Here is a 22,658-nt window from a genome sequence, read left to right on the forward strand (position 1 = left end):
CATTTGATCATTCACTGATACTGATATTAAAACCCAGAGAGGAGAGCTCAGGTTTGATCAAAAGCTCATATTTAAGAGACATGATTAAAAAATGTAGATACAGATACTTGTTGCAAAGCAGCCTTGAACTTCAAGAGCTGCTAACACGTTTGGGTCAAATTGTGAAGGAGAACAATGGAGAACATGTGAGCTACCCACTGACTTCTACTGTTAAAGGTAGGCAGATATATGTGTGTGTGTGTGTGTGTGTGTGTGTGTGTGTGTGTGTGTGTGTGTGTGTGTGTGTGTGTGTGTGTGTTTGTTTGTTTGTTTGGGGTAGAACAATACTCTACATATTAATTTTATGTTTTCCAATCCAACTTTATTTATAAACCACAGCCAGCACAGAAAAAGTGCTGTAAAGTAAATAAGTTAAGAGCAATAGAATAAAACAAAACAGAAAAAAATAAAACACATAATACATAAAAATTAAAATGGCCCTATTTATAGGGTCTTCCCAAACAAATCTATATTGAAAACCCTCAGTCTTGCAGTAAGTATTAATTTGCAAAAAAACATGTGGAAATTTCTCCAGGATTTATTCAAACAGTCCCCACAAAGTGAAAACTGATAAAATGAAAATATTCTCTGATATTATAAATTCAGCTTTGTTCATGTTTCTGATAATGAATCCTTTTTCTGTTCTATCAGTGTCTGATATCAGGATTGTGCTGTTGGGCAAAAGTGAGGACAAGAAGACAAAACTTGGTAACTTCATCACTGGGCAACAAGTTTGGAAAAGGCAAGATCATTCATCACAATGTGTGGCCTCATGTGGAGAGTGGAGAGGAAAAAAAATAACAGTAGTGAAAACTCCAAACTTGTTCAGTCTGTCTGTGGAGAACATTCAAAGAGAGGTGAAGCTCTGTGTGAGTCTCTGTCCTCCTGGACCAAATGTTCTGCTAATGTTAGTGAAACCTTCTGATTTGACTGAGGAGAACAGAAAGACTCTGAAAGTCATACTGAGTTTGTTTGGAGAAGATTCCTTTAAACACTTGATGGTCATCGTTACACATAAGGAGGAGATAGAGAATAACTCAGTGGAAAAACTCATCCAAGACTGCAGGAAACAGCAGCACACAGTCAGTCTTGATAGAAAAGATCTTTCAAAACATGATCAGCAAGAGTTGATGCAAAAAGTGGAAAAGATAGTGAGTAACAGCAGGGGGAGATATCTCAAATTAAATGATGATGCTGATCATGTGACAGTGTTTAACAAATCCAAACCCCCTTTAAACCTGGTTCTGTGTGGGAGGAGAGGAGCAGAGAGGACTTCAGCAGCCAAGGCCATTTTAGGTCAGACAGAGCTTCATTCAGTCTCCAACTCATCAGAGTGCGTTAAACATCAGGGAGAGGTGTGTGGACGTTGGGTTTCCCTGGTGGAGCTGCCTGCCTTGTATGAAAAACCTCAGGAGGCAGTGATGGAGGAATCACTCAGGTGTATCTCCCTCTGTGATCCTGAGGGTGTCCATGCCTTCATCCTGGTCCTACCTGTGGCTCCCCTCACTGATGAAGACAAGGGAGAGTTAGAGACCATCCAGAACACATTCAGCTCTCGAGTCAATGATTTTACCACGATTCTGTTCACTGTGGACTCAGATCCTATAGATCCAGCTGTTCTTAACTTTCTAAAGGAAAACAATGACATCCAGGAGCTCTGTGAGAGCTGTGGAGGAAGATCTGTTGTTCTCAACATCAAGAACAAACAGCAGATCCCAAAACTGTTAGATACTGTGAACAAAATGAGAATAGACAAGGAAAAACATTTCTGCTTCACAAAAGACACATTGATACATGGCAAAATGGATCAGATGTCAATTCAGCAGACAAAAATTATTTCTCTACAGAAACAGCTTCATGAGATGGAGACAAAGCTCACAGTAACTGGTAAGCACATCTGTGATGCCATTTGGGTTTGACTAATACAGTGGCTTGCAAAAGTATTCTTTTCCACATTTTGTCACATTACAGCCACAAACATGAATCAATTCTATTGGAATTCCACCTGAAAGACCAATGCAAAGTGATGTACACTTGAGAAGTGAAACAAAATCATACATGATTCCAAACATTTTTTACAAATAAATAACTGCAAAGTGGGGTGTGCGTAATTATTCAGCCCCCTGAGTCAATACTTTGTAGAACCACCTTTTTTCTGCAATTACAGCTGCCAGTCTTTTAGGGTATGTCTCTACCAGCTTTGCACATTTAGAGACTGAAATCCTTGCCCATTCTTCTTTCAGTCAGATTAGATGGACAGTGTTTGTGAACAGCAGTTTTCAGATCTTGCCAGATTCTCGATTGGATTTAGACCTGGACTTTGACTGGGCCATTCTAACACATGGATATGTTTTGTTTTAAACCGTTCCATTGTTGCCCTGGCTTTATGTTTAGGGTTGTTGTCCTGCTGGAAGGTGAACCTCCGCCCCAGTCTCAAGTCTTTTGCAGACTCCAAGAGGTTTTCTTCCAAGATTGCCCTGTATTTGGCTCCATCCATCTTCCCATCAACTCTGACCAGCTTCCCTGTCCCTGCTGAAGAGAAGCACCCCCGGAGCATGATGCTGCCACCACCATATTTGACAGTGGGGATGGTGTGTTCAGAGCGATGTGCAGTGTTAGTTTTCCGCCACACATAGCGTTTTGCATTTTGGCCAAAAAGTTCCATTTTGGTCTCATCTGACCAGAGCACCTTCTTCCACATGTTTGCTGTGTCCCCCACATGGCTTGTGGCAAACTGCAAATGGGACTTCTTATGGTTTTCTGTTAACAATGTTGTTGTTAACATTGTTAACAGAAAACGGCCTGTGAGTTTAGGTGGACGGCCTTGTCTTGGTAGGTTTACAGTTGTGCCATACTCCTTCCATTTCTGAATTATCGCTTGAACAGTGCTCTGTGAGATGTTCAAGGCTTGGGAAATCTTTTTGTAGCCTAAGCCTGCTTTAAATTTCTCAATAACTTTATCCCTGACCTGTCTGGTGTGTACTTTGGACTTCATGGTGTTGTTGCTCCCAATATTCTCTTAGACAACCTCTGAGGCCGTCACAGAGCAGCTGTATTTGTACTGACATTAGATTACACACAGGTGCACTCTATTTAGTCATTAGCACTCATCAGGCAATGTCTATGGTCAACTGACTGCACTCAGACCAAAGGGGGCTGAATAATTACGCACACCCCACTTTTTATTTATTTGTAAAAAATGTTTAGAATCATGTGTGATTTTCGTTCCACTTCCCACGTGTACGCGACTTTGTATTGGTCTTTCACATGGAATTCCAATAAAATTGATTCATGTTTGTGGCTGTAATGTGACAAAATGTGGGAAAGTTCAAGGGGGCCGAATACTTTTGCAAGCCACTGTATATAGTGTTCTTCCACAGTGTGTAATTTTTATCAAATAAATATTAACATTATCTAATTCTACATGTTTCTTTTATAGGTGATGATGAGATCATGAACACAGAGCCTCTCAGGATTGTCCTGATAGGACAGACTGGCTGTGGAAAGAGTTCTTCAGGAAACACCATTCTAGGAAGGAAAGAGTTTAAAGCTGCATCAGCCCAACAGTCAGTAACTACATACTGTCAGAAAGCAGAGAGTGAAGTGGACGGTCGTCCTGTTGTTGTTGTCGATACTCCTGGTCTGTTTGACACAACTCTGTCAAATGAAGAGGTCAGTGAGGAGTTGGTAAAATGTGTCAGTCTTCTGGCTCCAGGACCACATGTCTTCCTGTTGGTGATACAGATCGGCAGATTCACAAAAGAGGAGAAAGAAACAGTAGAACTGATCAAGAAATTCTTTGGGAAGAATTCGGAAAAGTTCACCATTGTTCTTTTCACCAGAGGAGACAATCTGCAAAATGATGATCAGACCCTTGATGAGTACATTAAAATAAGTGATAATTCCTTCAAGAAGCTGCTCTCTGACTGTGGAGGAAGATACCATGTGTTCAATAACCGTGAGAAACAAAACCGCACACAAGTCAGTGAGCTGATAACAAAGATTGACACCATGGTGAAGTACAGTGGTGGAAGCTGCTTCACCAATGAGATGCTTCAAGAAGCTGAAGCTGCGATACAGAAAGAAATGCAGAGGATCCTGAAAGAGAAAGAAGAAGAAATGAAGAGACAGAAGGAAGAGCTTGAAAGTACGTATGAGGAGAAAATCCAATTGATGAAAAAAAGAATGGAAGAACAGAAAGCAGAAATCGATCACGAAAGAGAGCTGAGAGAGAAACAGCTTCAAGAACTTCAGGACAACATCCGCATTCAGTCTGAAGAGAGAAAGAATGAACAAAAGCTTAGAGAAGAAGTAGACAGAAAGAACAGAGAAAAGGAAGAACTTCAAAGACAAGAATGGGAAAAAAAAGTTAAAGAGCTTGAAGAAAGACTAAGATCAGAGTCAGATTTAAAGGAAATAATTGACAAAGAGTGTGAAGATTACAGAGAAAGAATAAGAGAGCAGCAAAAGACTTGGGAGAAGGAAAGAAAAGAATTGGAGGAAAAACGAAAACAAGAAGATGAAGAGAAAAAACAGAAAGTCAGGAAGCTCAAAGAAAAATATGATCAAGAAAAAAAAAAGTTGGAACGTGAGAGAGAGGAAACAGAGGAAAGAATAAAAAGAGAACAGGAAGAGAGGCTGAAAGAGTTAGAGGAGAACTATCAGAAACAAATTGAGAACATGTATGAAGATATGGGGAAGTTTAAAGAAGAGGCCAGAAGAACAGCTGAAGAGTTCAATGAATTCAGAAAGAAAAATGAAGCTGAGCTAGAAAAACTCATAAAGGATGTGATGGATCTGAAAGAACAACATGAGAAAGACATGCAGGAGAAGGAGGAATATGAAAGATTAAAGAATCTGTCAGACCACAAAGAAAATAGCCTGAAGAAAGAAATGGATGAACTGCAGGATAAACATAAATCAGAAATGGCCGACTTAATCCTGATGCTTCTGACTCAGAAAACAGAAAACAAGAAAAAATTTAAAAAGATGCAGGAATCACACAGAAAGGAGGAAGAGAGGATTAAAAAAGAGCTTTCAGATGATAACAATGAAGAAGAGAAGAAAGAAATTGGCAAACTACAGAAAAAGCAAAAACAAGAAATGGAAGGCTTGAAGACCCAAAACAAAGAAGATCGGGAAACAGAAAGGAAAAAGCTGACCATCAAACATGAACACAAAATGACTAATTTGAAACAAAAACTTTTAGACAAACAGTTAGAACGACAGAAGAAAAAATTAGATGAATTACACAACAAATACGACCAACAGCTGGAGGAATTCAAACAAAATATCCTGAAAGAAAATGAAATTAACAAGAGAGAAATAATGGATGAGCTGCAGATGAAACAGGAAAAAGAAATGAAAGAGTTGAAACATAAATTTGAGAGGCTGGATGGAGACACTGCCAGGAAAGAACTGGAAGAAATGCAGAAAAAACATGATAAAGAAATGAATGAGCTGAAAGAAAAACTTCTGACTCCAGAAGAGAAACAGTCCTGCTTCATCTCATGAGGAAAACTATTGTGTCATAAAGACATTTGGATTCGGGAGACAGACACTGTTAGATTTATATTGTTGGATTGTCATTTATGCTTAGAAGTATATAATCATTTATAGATTGAAAGAATGTCTCATCCTAGGAAGTCTGTAACAACTCTGTGTAGCCTGAAGAGGGGGGTGCGTTCACTCCTCTCCAGAGTGTTCTGGCATAGATCACACACCTCTTGGGATCATGAGCAAGGTCGTATCTTCTCTTCTGATATATGATATAGCAAACATACGTATATCTGTTTAAGTATAAGTGCCTTTTGTTTAGATGAACTGCTGGACTTCCAGACCAGAAGTCGTTTATGTGGTCACATTCTGACCACACACACACACACACACTTACACAACGCACAGACAAGGTACTCTTTGTTTGTATGTATACCTATGTAAGACGTCATATGTTAATGAACCTATGTATATTCATGTAACCTCAATAAAAGAGCAGTGTTACGAGGGAGCGGACAAGAACAACTGAGGTCAAGCAAAGGAACGGCTTTTGTCCAGTTGGTCTTCCTCGTATACGAGAATCATAAAGAACTTTGCCTAATCGTGTCTTGCTTTGCTGTGTAGTAGAATTGTCTTGAACGTTCCAGCGAATAGGTTTATGCTACGAACCTATCAGACACTATCTCTACTTTTAAGATTAGGCTTCAAACTTTCCTTTTTGCTAAGCATATAGTTAGGGCTGGATTAGGTGACCCTGAATCCTCCCTTAGTTATGCTGCAATAAGTGTAGGCTGCTGGGGCACTCCCATGATGCTCTGGGTGTTTCTTCTTCACTCCCAATGTGTTTATACACCTCTTTGCATTTCATTATTATTTTTATTCTCATATGTTGTTGATATTTTTTAGTCATTATTGATGTTTATTTACAATCTTGTCAACTTTTTCTACTTTTATAGTTTTTTGTATATTTAAGAAGTTATTGTTTTTCATATTTAACTACATCAGAAATTGAATGCAGTGTTTTTTTTCCCCACCAAAACTATGTGTGATTTCTTTTCAGTTCAAATATTACAGATAACACTAATGCACTGTTACACTTTAAAAATACAGGAGTGTATATATACTAGACTTTACAATCACACTGCTGTTGTTGACCAGCATGAGGTTGTCACCCGGAAAAGGTTTCCAGTCAACACGTCAACCTGTTCATAAGTTAACTGGTGTAATTTCTTCCTTCATTTCAAAATGAACAGTTTTCCAGTTTCTCCAGAAACCTCTGTCTTAATTTCCTGCATCCTGCAGGAAGCCACTGCAGGAGAGGACATAAGGAAACCCAATATACGCTCAACAAAAATATAAACGCAACACCTTTGTTACTGCTCCCATTCCCCATGGGATGGACGTAGAGACCTAAAATTCATTCCAGATACACAATATAACCATCCCTCCCAAACAGTGGTCACAAATCAGTCCAAATGTGTGGTAGTGGGCACATCTGCCATATTGAGATAATCCATCCCACCTCACAGGTGTGCCACATCAGGATGCTGATCTGACATCATGAGTAGTGCACAGGTGTACCTCAGACTGCCCACAACAAAAGGCCACCCTGGAATGTGCAGTTTTTTGCGCTATTGGGGGTCTGGGGACCCAGAACCGGTCAGTATCTGGTGTGACCACCATTTGCCTCATGCAGTGCAACACATCGTCGCATGGAGTCTATCAGATTGTCAATTGTGGCCTGTGGAATGTTGGTCCACTCCACTTCAATGGCTGTGCGAGGTTGTTGGATATTCGTGGGAACTGGTACACGCTGTCGTATACGCCGGTCAAGCACATCCCGAACATGCTCAATGGGTGACATGTCCGGTGAGGATGCTAGCCATGCAAGAACTGGGACATTCTCAGCTGCCATCTGCCCTGAACAATGTGAACCATGATTCATCCGTGAAGCGCACACCTCTCCAACGTGCCAGACGCCATCGAATGTGAGCATTTGCCCACACAAGTCTGTTACGGCGACGAGCTGGAGTCAGGTCAAGACCCCGATGAGGACGACGGGCATGCAGTTGAGCGTCCCTGAGACGGTTTCTGACAGTTTGTGCAGAAATTGTTTGGTTGTGCAAACCAATTGTTCCAGCAGCTGTCTGAGTGGCTGGTCTCAGACGATCTTGGAGGTGAACCTGCTGGATGTGGAGGTCCTGGGCTGGTGTGGTTACACGAGGTCTGCGGTTGTGAGGCCGGTTGGATGTGCTGCCATATTCTCTGAAACGCCTGTGGAGACGGCTTATGGTTGAGAAATGAACATTCAATGCACGGGCGACAGATCTGGTTGACATTCCTGCTGTCAGCATGCCAATTGCACGCTCCCTCATTGCTTGTGGCATCTGTGGCATTTTGCTGTGAGACAAAACTGCACATTCCAGGGTGGCCTTTTGTTGTGGGCAGTCTGAGGTACACCTGTGCACTACTCATGATGTCAGATCAGCATCCTGATGTGGCACACCTGTGAGGTGGGATGGATTATCTCAATATGGCAGATGTGCCCACTACCACACATTTGGACTGATTTGTGACCACTGTTTGGGAGGGATGGTTATATTGTGTATCTGGAATGAATTTTAGGTCTCTACGTCCATCCCATGGGGAATGGGAGCAGTAACAAAGGTGTTGCGTTTATATTTTTGTTGAGTGTAATTAAAAGCACAGTGGGGTAATTGAATAGTTGCTCTGGCATTGCAGCAGCAGTTACAGAGGTACCACATTTATCTTCCACTTCCCACAAATCTTGAGGGATGGCTGCTATGAGGAAAGGCAGCCCAGAAACTTTACCAGCAGGACACATCTTTGTGTGCCTCAACTTTCAGTCTTTTACCCAAGATAATCTGCCATTTTTTCCTTCCTTGGTTAGGTTTAGGGATTAGAGATCTGATCTAAATGATCATATTAAAATTTAGGACACATTGTCAATGGACCTTGGAATTATTGGGTGTTTCACCAGCCTATTAATCAACGAAAGACCTAGACAGACTTTTAATTCATTTGAAAGCCTGATGCTTAGCCTTGTCCACCCCAACTGTAAAACTCAGAAACCAGTCTTACTTGTTATCTATCGTCCACCTGGGCCTTACACAGAGTTTCTGTCCGATTTCTCAGACTTTTTATCTGATTTAGTTCTCAGCTCAGATAAAATAATTATTGTGGGTGATTTTAACATCCATATAGATGCTAAAAATGACACCCTCAACATGGCATTTAATCTGTTATTAGAATCAATTGGCTTCTCTCAAAATGTAAAAGAACCCACCCACCACTTTAATCACACTCTAGACCTTGTTTTAACATATGGCATAGAAACTGAACATTTAACAGTGTTTCCTGAAAACCCTCTCCTGTCTGATCGTTTCCTGATAACATTTACATTTACGATAATTGATTACACAGCGGTGGAGAGTAGACTTTATCACAGTAGATGTCTTTCTGAAAGTGCTGAAACTAAGTTTAAGAATATAATCCACCCACTGTTATCATCTTCAATGCTCATAGAGCAGAGCAGCTACCTGAACGCTACTCCAACAGATGTCGATTATCTTGTTAATAATTTTACCTCCTCATTACGTACAACTCTGGATACTGTAGCTCCTGTGAAAACTAAGCCCTCAAATCAGAAGTACCCGACTCTGTGGTATAATTCTCAAACATGTAGCCTAAAGCAGATAACTTGTAAGCTGGAGAGGAAATGGTGTCTCACTAATTTAGAAGATCATCATTTAGCCTGGAGAAATAGTTTGCTGCTTTATAAGAAAGCCCTCCGCAAAGCCAGGACATCTTAATACTCATCACTGATTGAAGAAAATAAGAACAACCCCAGGTTTCTTTTCAGCACTGTAGCCAGGATGACAAAAAGTCAGAGCTCTATTGAGCCAACCATCCCTTTAACGCTAACTAGTAATGACTTCATGAACTTCTTCACAAATAAAACTTTAATCATTAGAGAAAAAATTACCATTAATCATCCCACAGATGTAATATTATCTACAGCTACTCTTAGTACCATTGATATTCATTTAGACTCTTTTTCTCCAATTGATCTTTCTGAGTTAACTTCAATAATTACTTCCTCCAAACCATCAATACGTCTTTTAGACCCCATTCCTACAAAACTGCTCAAAGAAGTCCTGCCATTAATTAATTCTTCGATCCTAAATATGATCAACCTATCTCTAATAATCGGCTATGTACCACAGGCCTTCAAGCTGGCTGTAGTTAAACCTTTACTTAAAAAGTCATCTCTAGACACAGCAGTCTTAGCTAATTATAGGCCAATCTCCAACCTTCCTTTCATATCAACAATCCTTGAAAGAGCAGTTGTCAAACAGCTAACAGATCATCTGCAGAGGAATGGTTTATTTGAAGAGTTTCAGTCAGGTTTCAGAGCTCATCACAGCACAGAAACAGCTTTAGTGAAGGTTACAAATGATCTTTTTATGGCCTCCTGCAGTTTAACTAATTGTTGTGTGTTATCTGGCTTCATGGACAGATAGAGCTGGGTGTCATCAGCATAGCAGTGAAAATGTATGCTATGTCTTCTAATGATACTGCCTAAGGGAAGCATGTATTATGTAAACAGAATTGGTCCTAGCACTGAACCCTGTGGAACACCGTAATTGACCTTAGTGTGTGAAGAGGACTCTCCATTTACATGCACAAATTGGAGTCTATTAGATAGATGTGATACAAACCACTGCAGTGCAGTACATGTAATACCTACAGCATGTTCTAATCGCTCTAATACGATATTATGGTCAACAGTATCGAACGCTGCACTGAGGTCTAACAGGACAAGCACAGAGATGAGTCCACTGTCAGAATGTCTTAAAGACATAAAGACCTGGATGGCCATTAACTTTCTGCTTCTTAATTCAGATAGAACTGAGGTTATTGTACTCGGCCCTGAAAATCTTAGAAATATGGTATCTAACCAGATTCTTACTCTGGATGACATTACCTTGGCCTCCAGTAACAATGTGAAGAACCTTGGAGTCATTTTTGACCAGGATATGTCCTTCAACGCACATATTAAATAAATATGTAAGACTTCTTTCTTCCATTTGTGCAACATCTCTAAAATTAGAAATATCCTGTCTCAGAGTGACGCTGAAAAACTAGTTCATGCATTTATTACTTCCAGGCTGGACTACTGCAATTCATTATTATCAGGATGTCCTAAAATCTCCCTGAAAAGCTTTCAGTTAATCCAAAATGTTGCAGCAAGAGTCCTGACAGGGACTAGAAAGAGAGAGCATATTTCTCCTGTATTGGCTTCCCTTCATTGGCTTCCTGTTAAATCCAGAATTGAATTCAAAATCCTGCTCCTCACATACAAGGTCTTAAATAATCAGGCCCCATCTTATCTTAATGACCTTGTAGTACCATATCACCCTATTAGAGCACTTCGCTCTCGCTCTGCAGGCCTACTTGTTGTTCCTAGAGTATTTAAAAGTAGAATGGGAGGCAGAGCCTTCAGTTTTCAGGCCCCTCTTCTGTGGAACCAGCTTCCAGTTTGGATTCAGGAGACAGACACTATCTCTACTTTCAAGATTAGGCTTAAAACTTTCCTTTTTGATAAAGCATATAGTTAGGGCTGGACCAGGTGACCCTGAATCCTCCCTTAGTTATGCTGCAATAGACGTAGGCTGCCGGGGGACTCCCATGATGCATTGAGTTTTTCCTTTCCAGTCACCTTTCTCACTCACTATGTGTTAATAGACCTCTTTGCATTGAATCATACTTGTTATTAATCTCTGTCTCTCTTCCACTGCATGTCTTTATCCTGTCTTCCTTCTCTCACCCCAACCGGTCGCAGCAGATGGCTCCGCCCCTCCCTGAGCCTGGTTCTGCTGGAGGTTTTTTCCTGTTAAAAGGGAGTTTTTCCTTCCCACTGTCGCCAAAGTGCTTGCTCATAGGGGTCATATGATTGTTGGCTTTTTCTGTGTATCAATTATTATAAGATATACTGTACAATATAAAGCGCCTTGAGGCGACTGCTGTTGTGATTTGGCGCTATATAAATAAAATTTAATTGAAAAAATTGAATTGAATTTCTTTGAATTTTTAAAACTTTAAAGTAGACGTGTTACTCTAAATGTTATTTAACTGAAAACAAGATGCTGATAATCAGGAAAACTTAGATCTTGTACAGTTGGCTCTTGCTGAAATGACACAAGTTTAAGCATTAATCCTTCTTTTAAGAAGTGTCACAGTGTAATGTTCACACTCAACAACTTTGAAAAGCAAAGATTTTACAATTATCAAAATTTTTACATGAACAACGTGAGAAATATTCTGAAAATATAAATTTTAAAAAAATAAGAATATAAAAAGCAAAAGTTTCTTATACAAACTCGAGTGGGTAATAAGACTTTCACATGAAAAGGTTCTTTGGTTTCATTGAATTGCTAATAGTTAGATCAACATAATAAAATAAAACCAGATAATGAAGTTAGACAGTTTGATTAATAATTTCCCTAAAATTAAGCCTCCTGCTGCTGGACTGAAAAATTAAACAAACAAACAAAAAACAGTTAAAATAAAGAATCACTTTACAATCAAATCTCAGTCTGACAGATTTTGATATCAGAAGTTTTGACATCTCCTGCCTTTCTCTCTGGATTATCAGGAAGCTGCTGCTTTGTGTCTCCATTCCTCACACTGGTCAGATCATCAGACAGATAGAGACAGCAGTGTCCAGTGTTTGGGTCCAGAATGACAGGACTGAAGTGGACCTTCTCCTTCATCTTCTCCCACACTCTGAAGGACAGGTTGCCCAGGTGTTTGGCCACATCTATCAGTGCTCCTGAGACCAGCTGTGGATCTGACACTGAGCTCTGGGCTCTGGCTCTGCTCTGAGTGTCTTTATAACTGCTGAGGAATGGCACGCTGTGTTTCTGCAGCTCTTCTTCAACAGCAGAGATGCTGTCTGACAGAGAGGAGATCTGCTCCTCAATCATCTTCATCTCTCTGCTGATAGTCTTCCCCTTCTGCTCCTCTTCCTCCCTCAGAGCTGCCAGTCTGGACTCCTCTTCCTCTTTCAGGAACTGCTGGAGCTTGTTGAACTCTGCTCTGATCTGCCTCTCTGTGGACAACAGCTGCTTCTTGGAGTGTTGAATCACTTCATTGTATGTTTCCTCCACTTGTTTGTATTTGTTCCTCTTGTCCTGCAGAGACTTTAAGTCAGATTTCAGCTGCTCCTTCAGGTCACTGACTGCTTCTTCTACAGGAACCACTTTGTGACTCAGGTGGAGAGAAAAGTCACACACAGGACACACAGCTCTCTGCTCGTCCACACAGAACAGTTTAGGCACTTCCTCATGTTAACTGCACACCACTGTTAATTTCTTCTCTCCCTTTTCTGTCTCAGATGATCCAGATTTCTGTCTCCCAGCAACTGAATCAGCAAGTTCTTTCAGTGTAAAGTTCACACCTGGATGATCCTTTGAAGATTTTCTTTTACAAATGGGACAGTTTTTGTTTTTAGTTTGTTCCCAGAATTTCTGCAGGCAGCTTGAACAGAAGCTGTGGCTGCAGCTCAGAGACACAGGATCTCTGAAAGTCTCTGAACACACATGGCAGCTCAGGAAATTTTCAACAAGTCCGAGTTTCTCAGCCATTTGATCTTTAAGTATTATTAACTCACCAAATTAGTGTCTCTTGAACTTTCTGATTAAAATCCTCCAAATGTGTGTTTTTCAGCAGAGATCTGACTCCCTGTAATGGCGTCTCAGCTCAGTTCAAAAGTGTTGGAATTTACTTTCATTTTCATGAATCACGATCACGTATTAAACTGAAACACGCACATAACACTTGTGTCCGTCAGAGGGCGCTGTCTGTGTCATTCAGATAGTTTTCAGTTTGTGCTCCTTAAAACGACACCAAAGTGAAAAATGTAGAAACAGCGTATGTCCCCCCCTCGGCCAATGCGGATGCAGCCTGTGACTCTCTCCACTCTGTGGTCAGCAGACTGCAAACACAATCTCCGAGAGCCCTTCTCATAATATCAGGGGACTTCAATCATGCCTCACTGGACTCCACACTGCCCACCTTCACCCAGTATGTGACCTGCCCAACCAGAGTCAATAAAACACTGGACTTACTGTATGCCAATGCAGAAGAGGCATACAGTTCATCACCTCTCCCTCCCCTAGGCAGATCTGATCACAACCTGGTGCACCTTGTCCCTGTGTATGAGCCCTTAGTGCGCAGGGAGCCACCAGCCACCCGCACAGTACAGAGATGGTCGGAGGAGAGCGAGGAGGCTCTTAAGGATTGTTTTGAGTCGACTGTGTGGGAGGTGATTTGTGATGACCACGGAGAGGACATCGACAGCCTGGTGACATGCATTACTGACTATATAAATTTCGGTGTGGATAACACCGTACCTACCAGGACTGTACGGTGTTTCTCCAACAACAAACCTTGGATTACCCCAGAAATTAAAACCGTCCTCAAGCAGAAGAGGAGGGCCTTCAAATCCAGAGACAAAGAGGAGTTGAAAAGGGTGCAGAGAGAGCTGAGGGGACTGATAAGGAATGGGAAGGACAGCTACAGGCAGAAGATGGAGAACCAGCTTCAACAAAACAACGTTGGTGAAGTCTGGAGAGGCCTCAGAACCATCTCGGGCCACAAACAGCAGAACTCTCTGCCTGGGAGGGATGTGAGGTGGGCAAATGAACTGAATCATTTCTTCAACAGATTTGATTCAGCCATGAGGCAGTCTGCAACATCGGCTGCAGACTCACCCACCCCCACTGCTGCTGTTCCACCTCAGACTCTTCACACCTCCTCTATTCACCCTGCTCACTCCCCCCCACCCCCAACTACAGCATCCAATACACACTCAACACAAAGCTCCAGCCTGTCTCTCTCAACCACCCAGGTTAGGAGGGAACTGAGGAGGATTAATGGCAAGAAGGCAGCGGGTCCAGATGGCATCAGCTCGAGGGTCGTCAGGTCCTGCGCGGACCAACTGTGTGGGGTGATGGAGCACCTCTTCAACCTGAGCCTGAGGTTGGGAAGAGTCCCACAGCTCTGGAAAACCTCCTGTGTTGTACCAGTGCCAAAGACTTCACGCCCCAAGGACCTCAACAGCTACAGGCCGGTGGCTCTGACATCCCACCTGATGAAGACCCTGGAGCGGTTGGTCCTGGCTCAGCTTCGGCGCCTAATAAGCTCATCACTGGACCCACTTCAGTTTGCCTACCAGCCTGGCATTGGAGCGGATGATGCCGTCATTCACCTCCTACATCGTTCCCTCGCTCACCTGGAGACCGCTGGAAGCACTGTGAGAATTATGTTCTTTGATTTCTCCAGTGCCTTCAACACCATTCTTCCCTCGGTTCTGAAGGACAAGCTGGTGAACTCTGGAGTGGACCATCACCTCACTACCTGGATTTTGGACTACCTCACCGACCGACCACAGTATGTGAGGACTCAGGGCTGTGTGTCGGACAGGGTCATCTGCAGTACGGGGGCCCCACAGGGAACGTTTCTGGCTCCGTTCCTCTTCACCATCTACACTGCAGACTTCTCCCACAATTCCACCCAGTGCTTCCTGCAGAAGTTCTCTGATGACTCTGCAATAGTCGGCCTCATCACTGATGGGGACGACAAGGAGTACAGAGGTCTGACCCAAGACTTTGTGGACTGGTGCCAGCTGAACTACCTCCAGATCAACGCCAGTAAAACCAAGGAACTGGTGGTAGACTTCCGCAGGCACAAGCATTCTCCACTGCAACCACTGAACATCCAAGGTATGGACATTGAGGCTGTGGACAGCTACAGATACCTTGGTGTTCATCTGAACAATAGACTGGACTGGACTCATAACTCAGACGCCCTCTACAGGAAAGGGCAGAGCAGGCTGTACCTGCTGCGGAGACTCAGGTCATTTGGAGTGGAGGGCCCACTCCTGAAGACCTTCTATGACTCTGTCGTGGCTTCTGCTATCTCCATAATAAAGACTTTAACTGAACAAACACACACATCCACACATGTGCAATAACACTAAGTGCAATAATCCTTTCTGTCATCGTTGTATTTTTACTCAGTTGTATATAGCATTTGTATTTGTATTCTATTTTTATCTTATTGTATATTTATTTTATTTTATTCTACTGTATATAGTATTTTATTTTATTCTATTCTGTACAGTTGTGTACTGTATTTATTCTTATTGTATCCTAATTTTTGCTTCATAACTTTTGCACTGTCCACTTCCTGCTGTGACAAAACAAATTTCCCACGTGTGGGACTAATAAAGGTTATCTTATCTTATCTTATCTTAAAAAAAACGAAACCTAAATAGAACATAAAAATGAGACAAAGAAGGTGAAGCTGTGGTGTTTCAGAAGTTCATCACAGGGTTTAGTTTGTCAACCTGCCAGACCTCTGCTCTCACACTCAAAACAAAGAAAAATTCTTGACCCTCATGAACATGAGAGTATAATTCTAAAATGCAGCTGAAATACATGAAGTCAAAAGTTAATTTTTTCAAATAATACATCATTAAAATATGGTTGTTATAAACTAAATGTATACCAGTGAAGTTAATTTCCTTTGACCAGATTCAATCAAAGATGACTGTATTACTGTAAACTGACTACATCCTGTAAGTAGTTCAAGTTCAGGGACACAGGATCTCTGAATGTCTCTGAACACGTTACAGTTCAGCAAAGTTTCTACACTCATCAAATGTCACATCTTTACAGCTTGTACCTTACAGTCCTTCAAGAAAGCAAAGTTCTTTTAGATAATTCACCTGTTGTAATTGTGTTCTAGTTAATTAATAACCACCAAACACGATATCTGCTTTTACTACGTGGGCTGTGGCCTCAAACCTGCATAAGAGTTTAGACCTTTAGACTCCAACTTTCAAGTTTGTCATGAACTGAAATGTGATGAGCTGACCAGTGTTAGAGATGTCACCGAAATAATAATGAAAAATAAAGAGAAAAATCACAGCGAACAGACCAGAAATGCTAATAATCAAAAAATTAAACTGATATAAACTGTTGATATGACATAATATGACACTGAACTGTGACAACACAGAAGAATTTACTGTCACATGTCACAAATCAGATTCTGGTCAAAGTCATGTTTAAGGTCCTACTGCCTCGAAGTTGTCAATCACGTCCACTTTCTTGAAAAATAATTAAAAAGACAAAAAAAACAACAACAACATTGTAGAGCTCTTATAAATGCATTAAATGAAGCCAATGAAAGAAAAAATACAAAGAGTGAAGTGTTCAATAAATCAATACGTAATATGACACAATAAGGATCTTATGTCCAAACTAAGTACAGGGATTGTGGTGTGAGGTGTAGATTTTCTGTATCCTTGTGTCAGTGAAGCTGAAACAGTTGTTGAAGGAAATGTTTATCTGCAGGTCCAGTAGGAGATGCAGAGGATGGTTTGGGTCCATTATCCACAGCAGCAGTTATCAGGATGGAGGGATCCAATCAGGTTGTATAAACCGAATTAATGAAATATTCAGTTTTTTTACAATCCTAAACTCATTACTTTCACCAAACGTGGAGCAACGTGTGTATGGTTGTTAAGTCTAATTGTTGAATGTTGCCATTGTGTTTCTTAAATTTGTATAGTCTTAGTTTAAGCAGTAGGATCAAAGCCATCCCTTTGATCCTGACCACCTCTCCAGCCACTCTGTGCTGGGGGAGGTTTTATTGTAGATACATCCTATCTGAAAGATCTGTTTCTTTTGATGTAAACTTCCTGGGTTTACGACCCTTTGGTCAGCAGGAGGTCTGACACACACACACACACACACTCTCACATAACACACACACACACACACACACACACACACACACACACACACTCAGTGTATACATGTATACATTTACATACAGTGCCTTGTCTTTGTAACCAAAGGGGGGTTGCAAGGGGAGGTGTTTTGTAAACTATTGTTTGAAGTTTGTCAATAAAAGGCAGCGAGAGGAGGCCACCAGTGTGGTCATTTCGACGTGCTGGACACGGATGAAGGCCTCCCTTGCGCAAGAAACCGATCGAACACTGTTGCCTTGCTTTTCTTTCATGGGAATAAGTCCTGGATACAGCGGGGTCTGAGTTTAGACCCAACAATGGTATACCGATTATTGGCCATGATTGTAGCATAACTATCCACACAAAACGCAGGCTTTATTCAGACCATGACATGTGAATTAAGACAATAACTATGGTGTTATACTTGGTTAGAGTTGTAGGGACTCCCAAAAACTTCCTTGAGGTGACCGTTTTTGTGATTTGACACTATATAAAAAATGAATTGAACTTTTGTGTGGTTTTGACCTTTTTGTAGAGCAGAGTCTGCTTTACACGCGCTGTGACAGTTTCACGCTCTCGCAGGTAGCTCTCTGTGCTCGGAGAGAAATCCTGCTCACGCGAGTAAATTTATTTTTATTTCTCTACAGGAACTTTGTGTTAAAGGGTCAACGCACCAAAAAGGGTTTTGATAAGATTTGATTGCTCGTGCAGGAGAGAAACTAATCAGGATGATTAATAATGAGCACAAGTTAAATGAGCTTATAACACTAAATTAGCTTTATTAGTCCTGCACAGAACAGACTGGTCTTGAATTCTCTTAAAGTCTCTTAAAGAAGTAAATTATGAAACTGAAGATTTCTAAATCTTAAATAAAAAACTAAATCTTAAAGAAACAACCTAGCTGTGGGGTTTAGAACAAATGTAAGGATAAGTGTGAGCTACTTAACATCAACTGATCGTGTTGATGTTTTTCTGTTTTATTAAAGATGGCTGCTTTTCATTTGAAACGTTTCTGGCTCTGGTCTCTTCACTGTGCTTTGCTCCATCACTCCTCTGAACCATGAACTAGTCCAGTAGCTTATATATCTATTTTACAGCAACATCAGTGCTACAACTGGTTCAAGAAAACAGTGTCAGCCCAACAGGAGTATTTAAAAACCATCAGAATCAAATGTTCTTTTCTTCTAAGGAATCAATTAAATGTAAAAACAACAATAAAAGTAGAAACTTCTGTGATGAATGCATTTGAACTAGGGCTGTCTAAATTAACTCATTAACGCAGATTAATCCATCATCATGATTAATCTGATTAACATTTTTAACGCAGTTAACCCATCTGAAGAGCAGAATGACTCAAAATCCCTGGAATGTCTCTGTCAACACATTTCGGGCAGTTTGTCCAAGTAGAATCAAATGAGCAGTTGATCTGGTGACGGGCAGCTGAACCAACCAACTCAATATGCAAGATGACAAACAGCACGTTGGCCCTCTCAATGGGAAATCTGAGTATAAAAACAACAAGACTGAACAGTCGAGCAACATAAAGTATTATGCGCTTTGTGCAGGAAATAATTGTTTTCACCAAAGCACTTCCAGCTCAAAATATCACATTAACGCGAAGCATACGTTAGTCGGGAATGCTGCTAGCACTTTGTTGCCCAGCTTGCAACAAACCACTCACGAAGCATCGGGGACTCAGTGAACCTACCTTGGACAATTTGACTGACACAATTGCCAAGTGGATTGCAACAAATTGCAGACCTATTAATATCGCCTATTAAGGACAGGCACAAGGACCATGACAAAAAATGAATGATATTTAATTGTGATTAATCAAAATTAATCCACAGCAATCCTGTGATTAATCTGATTACAAATTTTAATCATTTGACATCACTAGTTTGAATTAAATAAAACTACATGCTTGGTTAAATGTCTGAAAGAGGATTTTCAGGAAAAACAAACAATAAAATCACTGCTGGTGCTGATGAGTAAAATATTAATCAACCATAGACAATATGTTTGCTAACAAGAAGAAAGTTTAAAAAACAACCAAATGTTTACGATAAAGCTTTGCCACTGTAACTTTTCCCTCATAAGAAAATGTTGACTTTATAATGAAATCTCAGTCTGATTTGATATCACAGGTTTTTGCATGTCTGCAGGGTAAAAAAAGATTCACTTGGCAAAAAGAATAAATGAAGTTTTACTGACTTTTAGTTAATCACTCATCTTTCTCTGATAATTATAGTAACTCAACATTTCTTAATAACTCCTGACAAATTATTTATTTAGACCCACTGTTTATGGAAATACAAGAAAAAGATGTTTTATTTGTCTATTTAAAAATATTTACAGATGAACTCGGCTCAGTCTTAATGCTCTTTTTTACCTGGTAAGTCATTCCTAACATTTAACGATTTACATTTAAAAATGTGAGAAAGTGGAAATAAAATGTTTAAACGTTTTTCCGTAAATGAAAATACAAACTTTGTGTCCATGTTGTGAGTAAAAATAATATACGAATAAAACACCAATATAAGTTGGAGTCACGTGTTGAGCTGAAAGACGAACATATTATTTGTATGAAAGTTTCATTAAGAAATGTATGTATTATATGAACTTTGTCTCCATCTTGTGTGTAAATATAATATACAAATAAAACATCACTATTATAAAGCTGCACCTTCATCTGAAATCTCTGCAGCTTTGTTCATACAAACTATTTTCTGAGTTTGGATGCAGTCATTTGGATGGAGGAATCCAATCAGGTTGGTGACTCAGCAATGATGAATTCTGTCATCAAGCACCACTCCCTGTTAAAAAATATTAACATATAATTACTGTTTTTTAGATAAATGCACCTGTGCAGTAACTGCTAGGAAATTAAAGACAAACATATTTATAGGAAACAACTGTAATGCTTTGAAGAGCTTAACACACGAGAAGTTAAAGGAACTGAAAATGTGTTGAAAGAAAAGGCAGAGTGTTTGGAGAACACGTGAAACAAGATTCAGCTGGACAGAAGTTTATTAAAGAGAAATGGGTTCTCCTCCAAGTTTTGTTCAGTAGATTTCACTTACAGATTCTCTCTAGTGATGTGAAGTCTAGAAGGTGTCTGCTCACAAAACTCATTTAACAAATATTTTGATCATTCATTTAAAGAAACAGCAGTGCACTGAAGACAGTACTGCAGGGCCGTGCAGAGAGGTTTAAAGGGGCGGGTGCTCAAAGTTAAAAAGGGGCACATTGAACCAGGTTGAATAACAACAACACACATTCATCAAGAATCTAATATGGGAAGGGCAGGGCAGTGTTGATCTGAGACTGTAGACATTAAAAAGTCCATAGGAGAGATGGTAGCTGATTAAACAAGTGTCATGAGATAATAACAAAATGCAAAGATTGGTGACAGCGCTTGGAACCATAAGGCAGCAAAAAACTGTGAGAAATAATTTAGGCTCTGCCTGTGAATCACTCTTTGCTTCTCTTCTTCCTTCCATCCCATCATTTCATATATCACTCTCCACTTGCTGTCTATCTGAGAACAAGGCACAACTTGTTATTGCAATAAACTATAATCTAATTATTCACACCTAACAACTCCAGCACTTAATCTATAATAAAATGATGACAGAAAAATGTTATAGCACTGCCTTTAGTAGCCTCACACAGCTCCTGCTGTTTCCTCCTCATGTCCTTACCAGCCATGTCTGCACAATGTTATATCATGAGTAATATTTTTTTTTTTAAAAATCCATCTAAATAAAACACACACATGCACGCACACACAGTGACATGTTAGACCTTCTTCAGAATACTGTATATACTATGGGCATCATGGTGCTGATCCAGAATCCTTACATTATTATTTATTACTAGAGCTACAATAATAAAGCAAAGAGGAGGGGGAAGTAATAAATATGAAATAATGTCATTATGATGATTCCATTTGTTTCACTATCCACTCTGTGCAGGGCAAAGCTTATTACATTTTTAAACTGTAGAGATACAATCATTTTACTGCTGTAAAATCCAAATTTTGTCTTATTTAAAATATAAATCTAATATAATCTGCTTCTTAATGTATGTTCTTTAAAATACAGCGTGTGTTTTCTAAAATATTATAATAATGCATAATTATGTGGACATGCATATTAGATCGTTTTTTAGTGAAATATAATCCCTCCAGAAAGGCAGGAAAAGCCCAGAAACTTACTTTAAAACTAAATATGTTCTAAATACTTTAAAACTAAATATGTTCCCTAAAACGGTGACAGAGCTACAGACCCATGACAGCCTTACACAGGTAGCCAGCAGCTATGACCAGCACTACTTGTGCAGTTAATAAAAGGACAGGTAATGTTTGCAACAAGACAACTTACCAACGTGTACGTAATAAGCTAATACTCCTGTGTGCTACACACTACAGTGTGCGCTGTACACCTACTTACTGGTTTTGTCGCATCAGTCTGTGTCTCTGAGTTAACTTGTGTTTCTCCTACAGCTCCGGACCGCTAAAAATGCGCGTGCTCTTTGTGAGCTCGTTCCCGGCTCGTAACCAGCGCGTTCTGCCGTCAAGGGCGATCATTGGTTAAATGTGATCATGTGACTGATGCAAGCCAGATCCTTTTATTTAGCAAAACTGTGATTAATAGTTAAATATTATTGTTGAGGGGCACAGACAGGACTCCGCACCCACACACACATTAAAAAAATAATAATAATTTTTTTTAAAAAGTTGCCTTATCAAAAGGGCACTTTGGGCACCCATCAGGAAAGGGGCGGGTGCTCAAGCCCCTCTAGCCCCCCCCCCCCCCCTCTGCACGTGCCTGCAGTACTGTTACCAATAGAGTCAGTGTAAACAGATAAGTGCCGAGATAATGCTACAATGCACTGACTAACATGTCTAAGAAACCACAGTATCAATGTTAGGTTGCACAGTAAATGCACAGAGTCACATATAACTGTGTTAGGCCATTGATAATAATTTCATATTCATCATATAAATGAATTTATGAAACACTGCACTAATTTAGGATTAATAAAAAACATTCAAAAACATGTTTTTTTTTTATTCTGGAGAGATCACTGCATTACAAGAATGTGTACTCGATTAGTCTTTTCACTAGGCTGATGCTAGTACACTCTTAGAAAGGATGTGTTAAAAATGAAACAAAGAAATATGTTATTGCAGTAGTAACAATCTTTTTTTGTGAATTTTAACATAGCATGTAAAAAAAATGTGTAAAAATCTTAACAGTTATTTTCAGAATCC

At 40.1% G+C, this 22,658-nt stretch overlaps 1 protein-coding gene and 1 pseudogene across 1 annotated transcript; one reads left to right on the forward strand and one right to left on the reverse strand.

Moving 5' to 3' along the window:
* The first annotated feature begins 638 nt into the window (after positions 1-638).
* On the forward strand, positions 639-5,553 carry LOC146621714 (GTPase IMAP family member 8-like). Its single transcript, XM_085368572.1, has 3 exons — positions 639-1,926; positions 3,479-5,017; positions 5,249-5,553. The coding sequence occupies exons 1-3, from the start codon at positions 654-656 to the stop codon at positions 5,551-5,553; spliced, it is 3,117 nt and encodes a 1,038-aa protein (XP_085224698.1). The 5' UTR covers positions 639-653.
* A 6,590-nt stretch (positions 5,554-12,143) lies between these two features.
* LOC146621715 (E3 ubiquitin-protein ligase TRIM35-like) lies at positions 12,144-13,291 on the reverse strand (annotated as a pseudogene).
* Positions 13,292-22,658: the final 9,367 nt, after the last annotated feature.

Source organism: Diplotaxodon limnothrissa, linkage group LG12 (genome assembly GCF_057381915.1).
Source record: "Diplotaxodon limnothrissa isolate DT_005_m linkage group LG12, D_limnothrissa_male_GT1.1, whole genome shotgun sequence".
NCBI classification, from domain to species: domain Eukaryota; kingdom Metazoa; phylum Chordata; class Actinopteri; order Cichliformes; family Cichlidae; genus Diplotaxodon; species Diplotaxodon limnothrissa.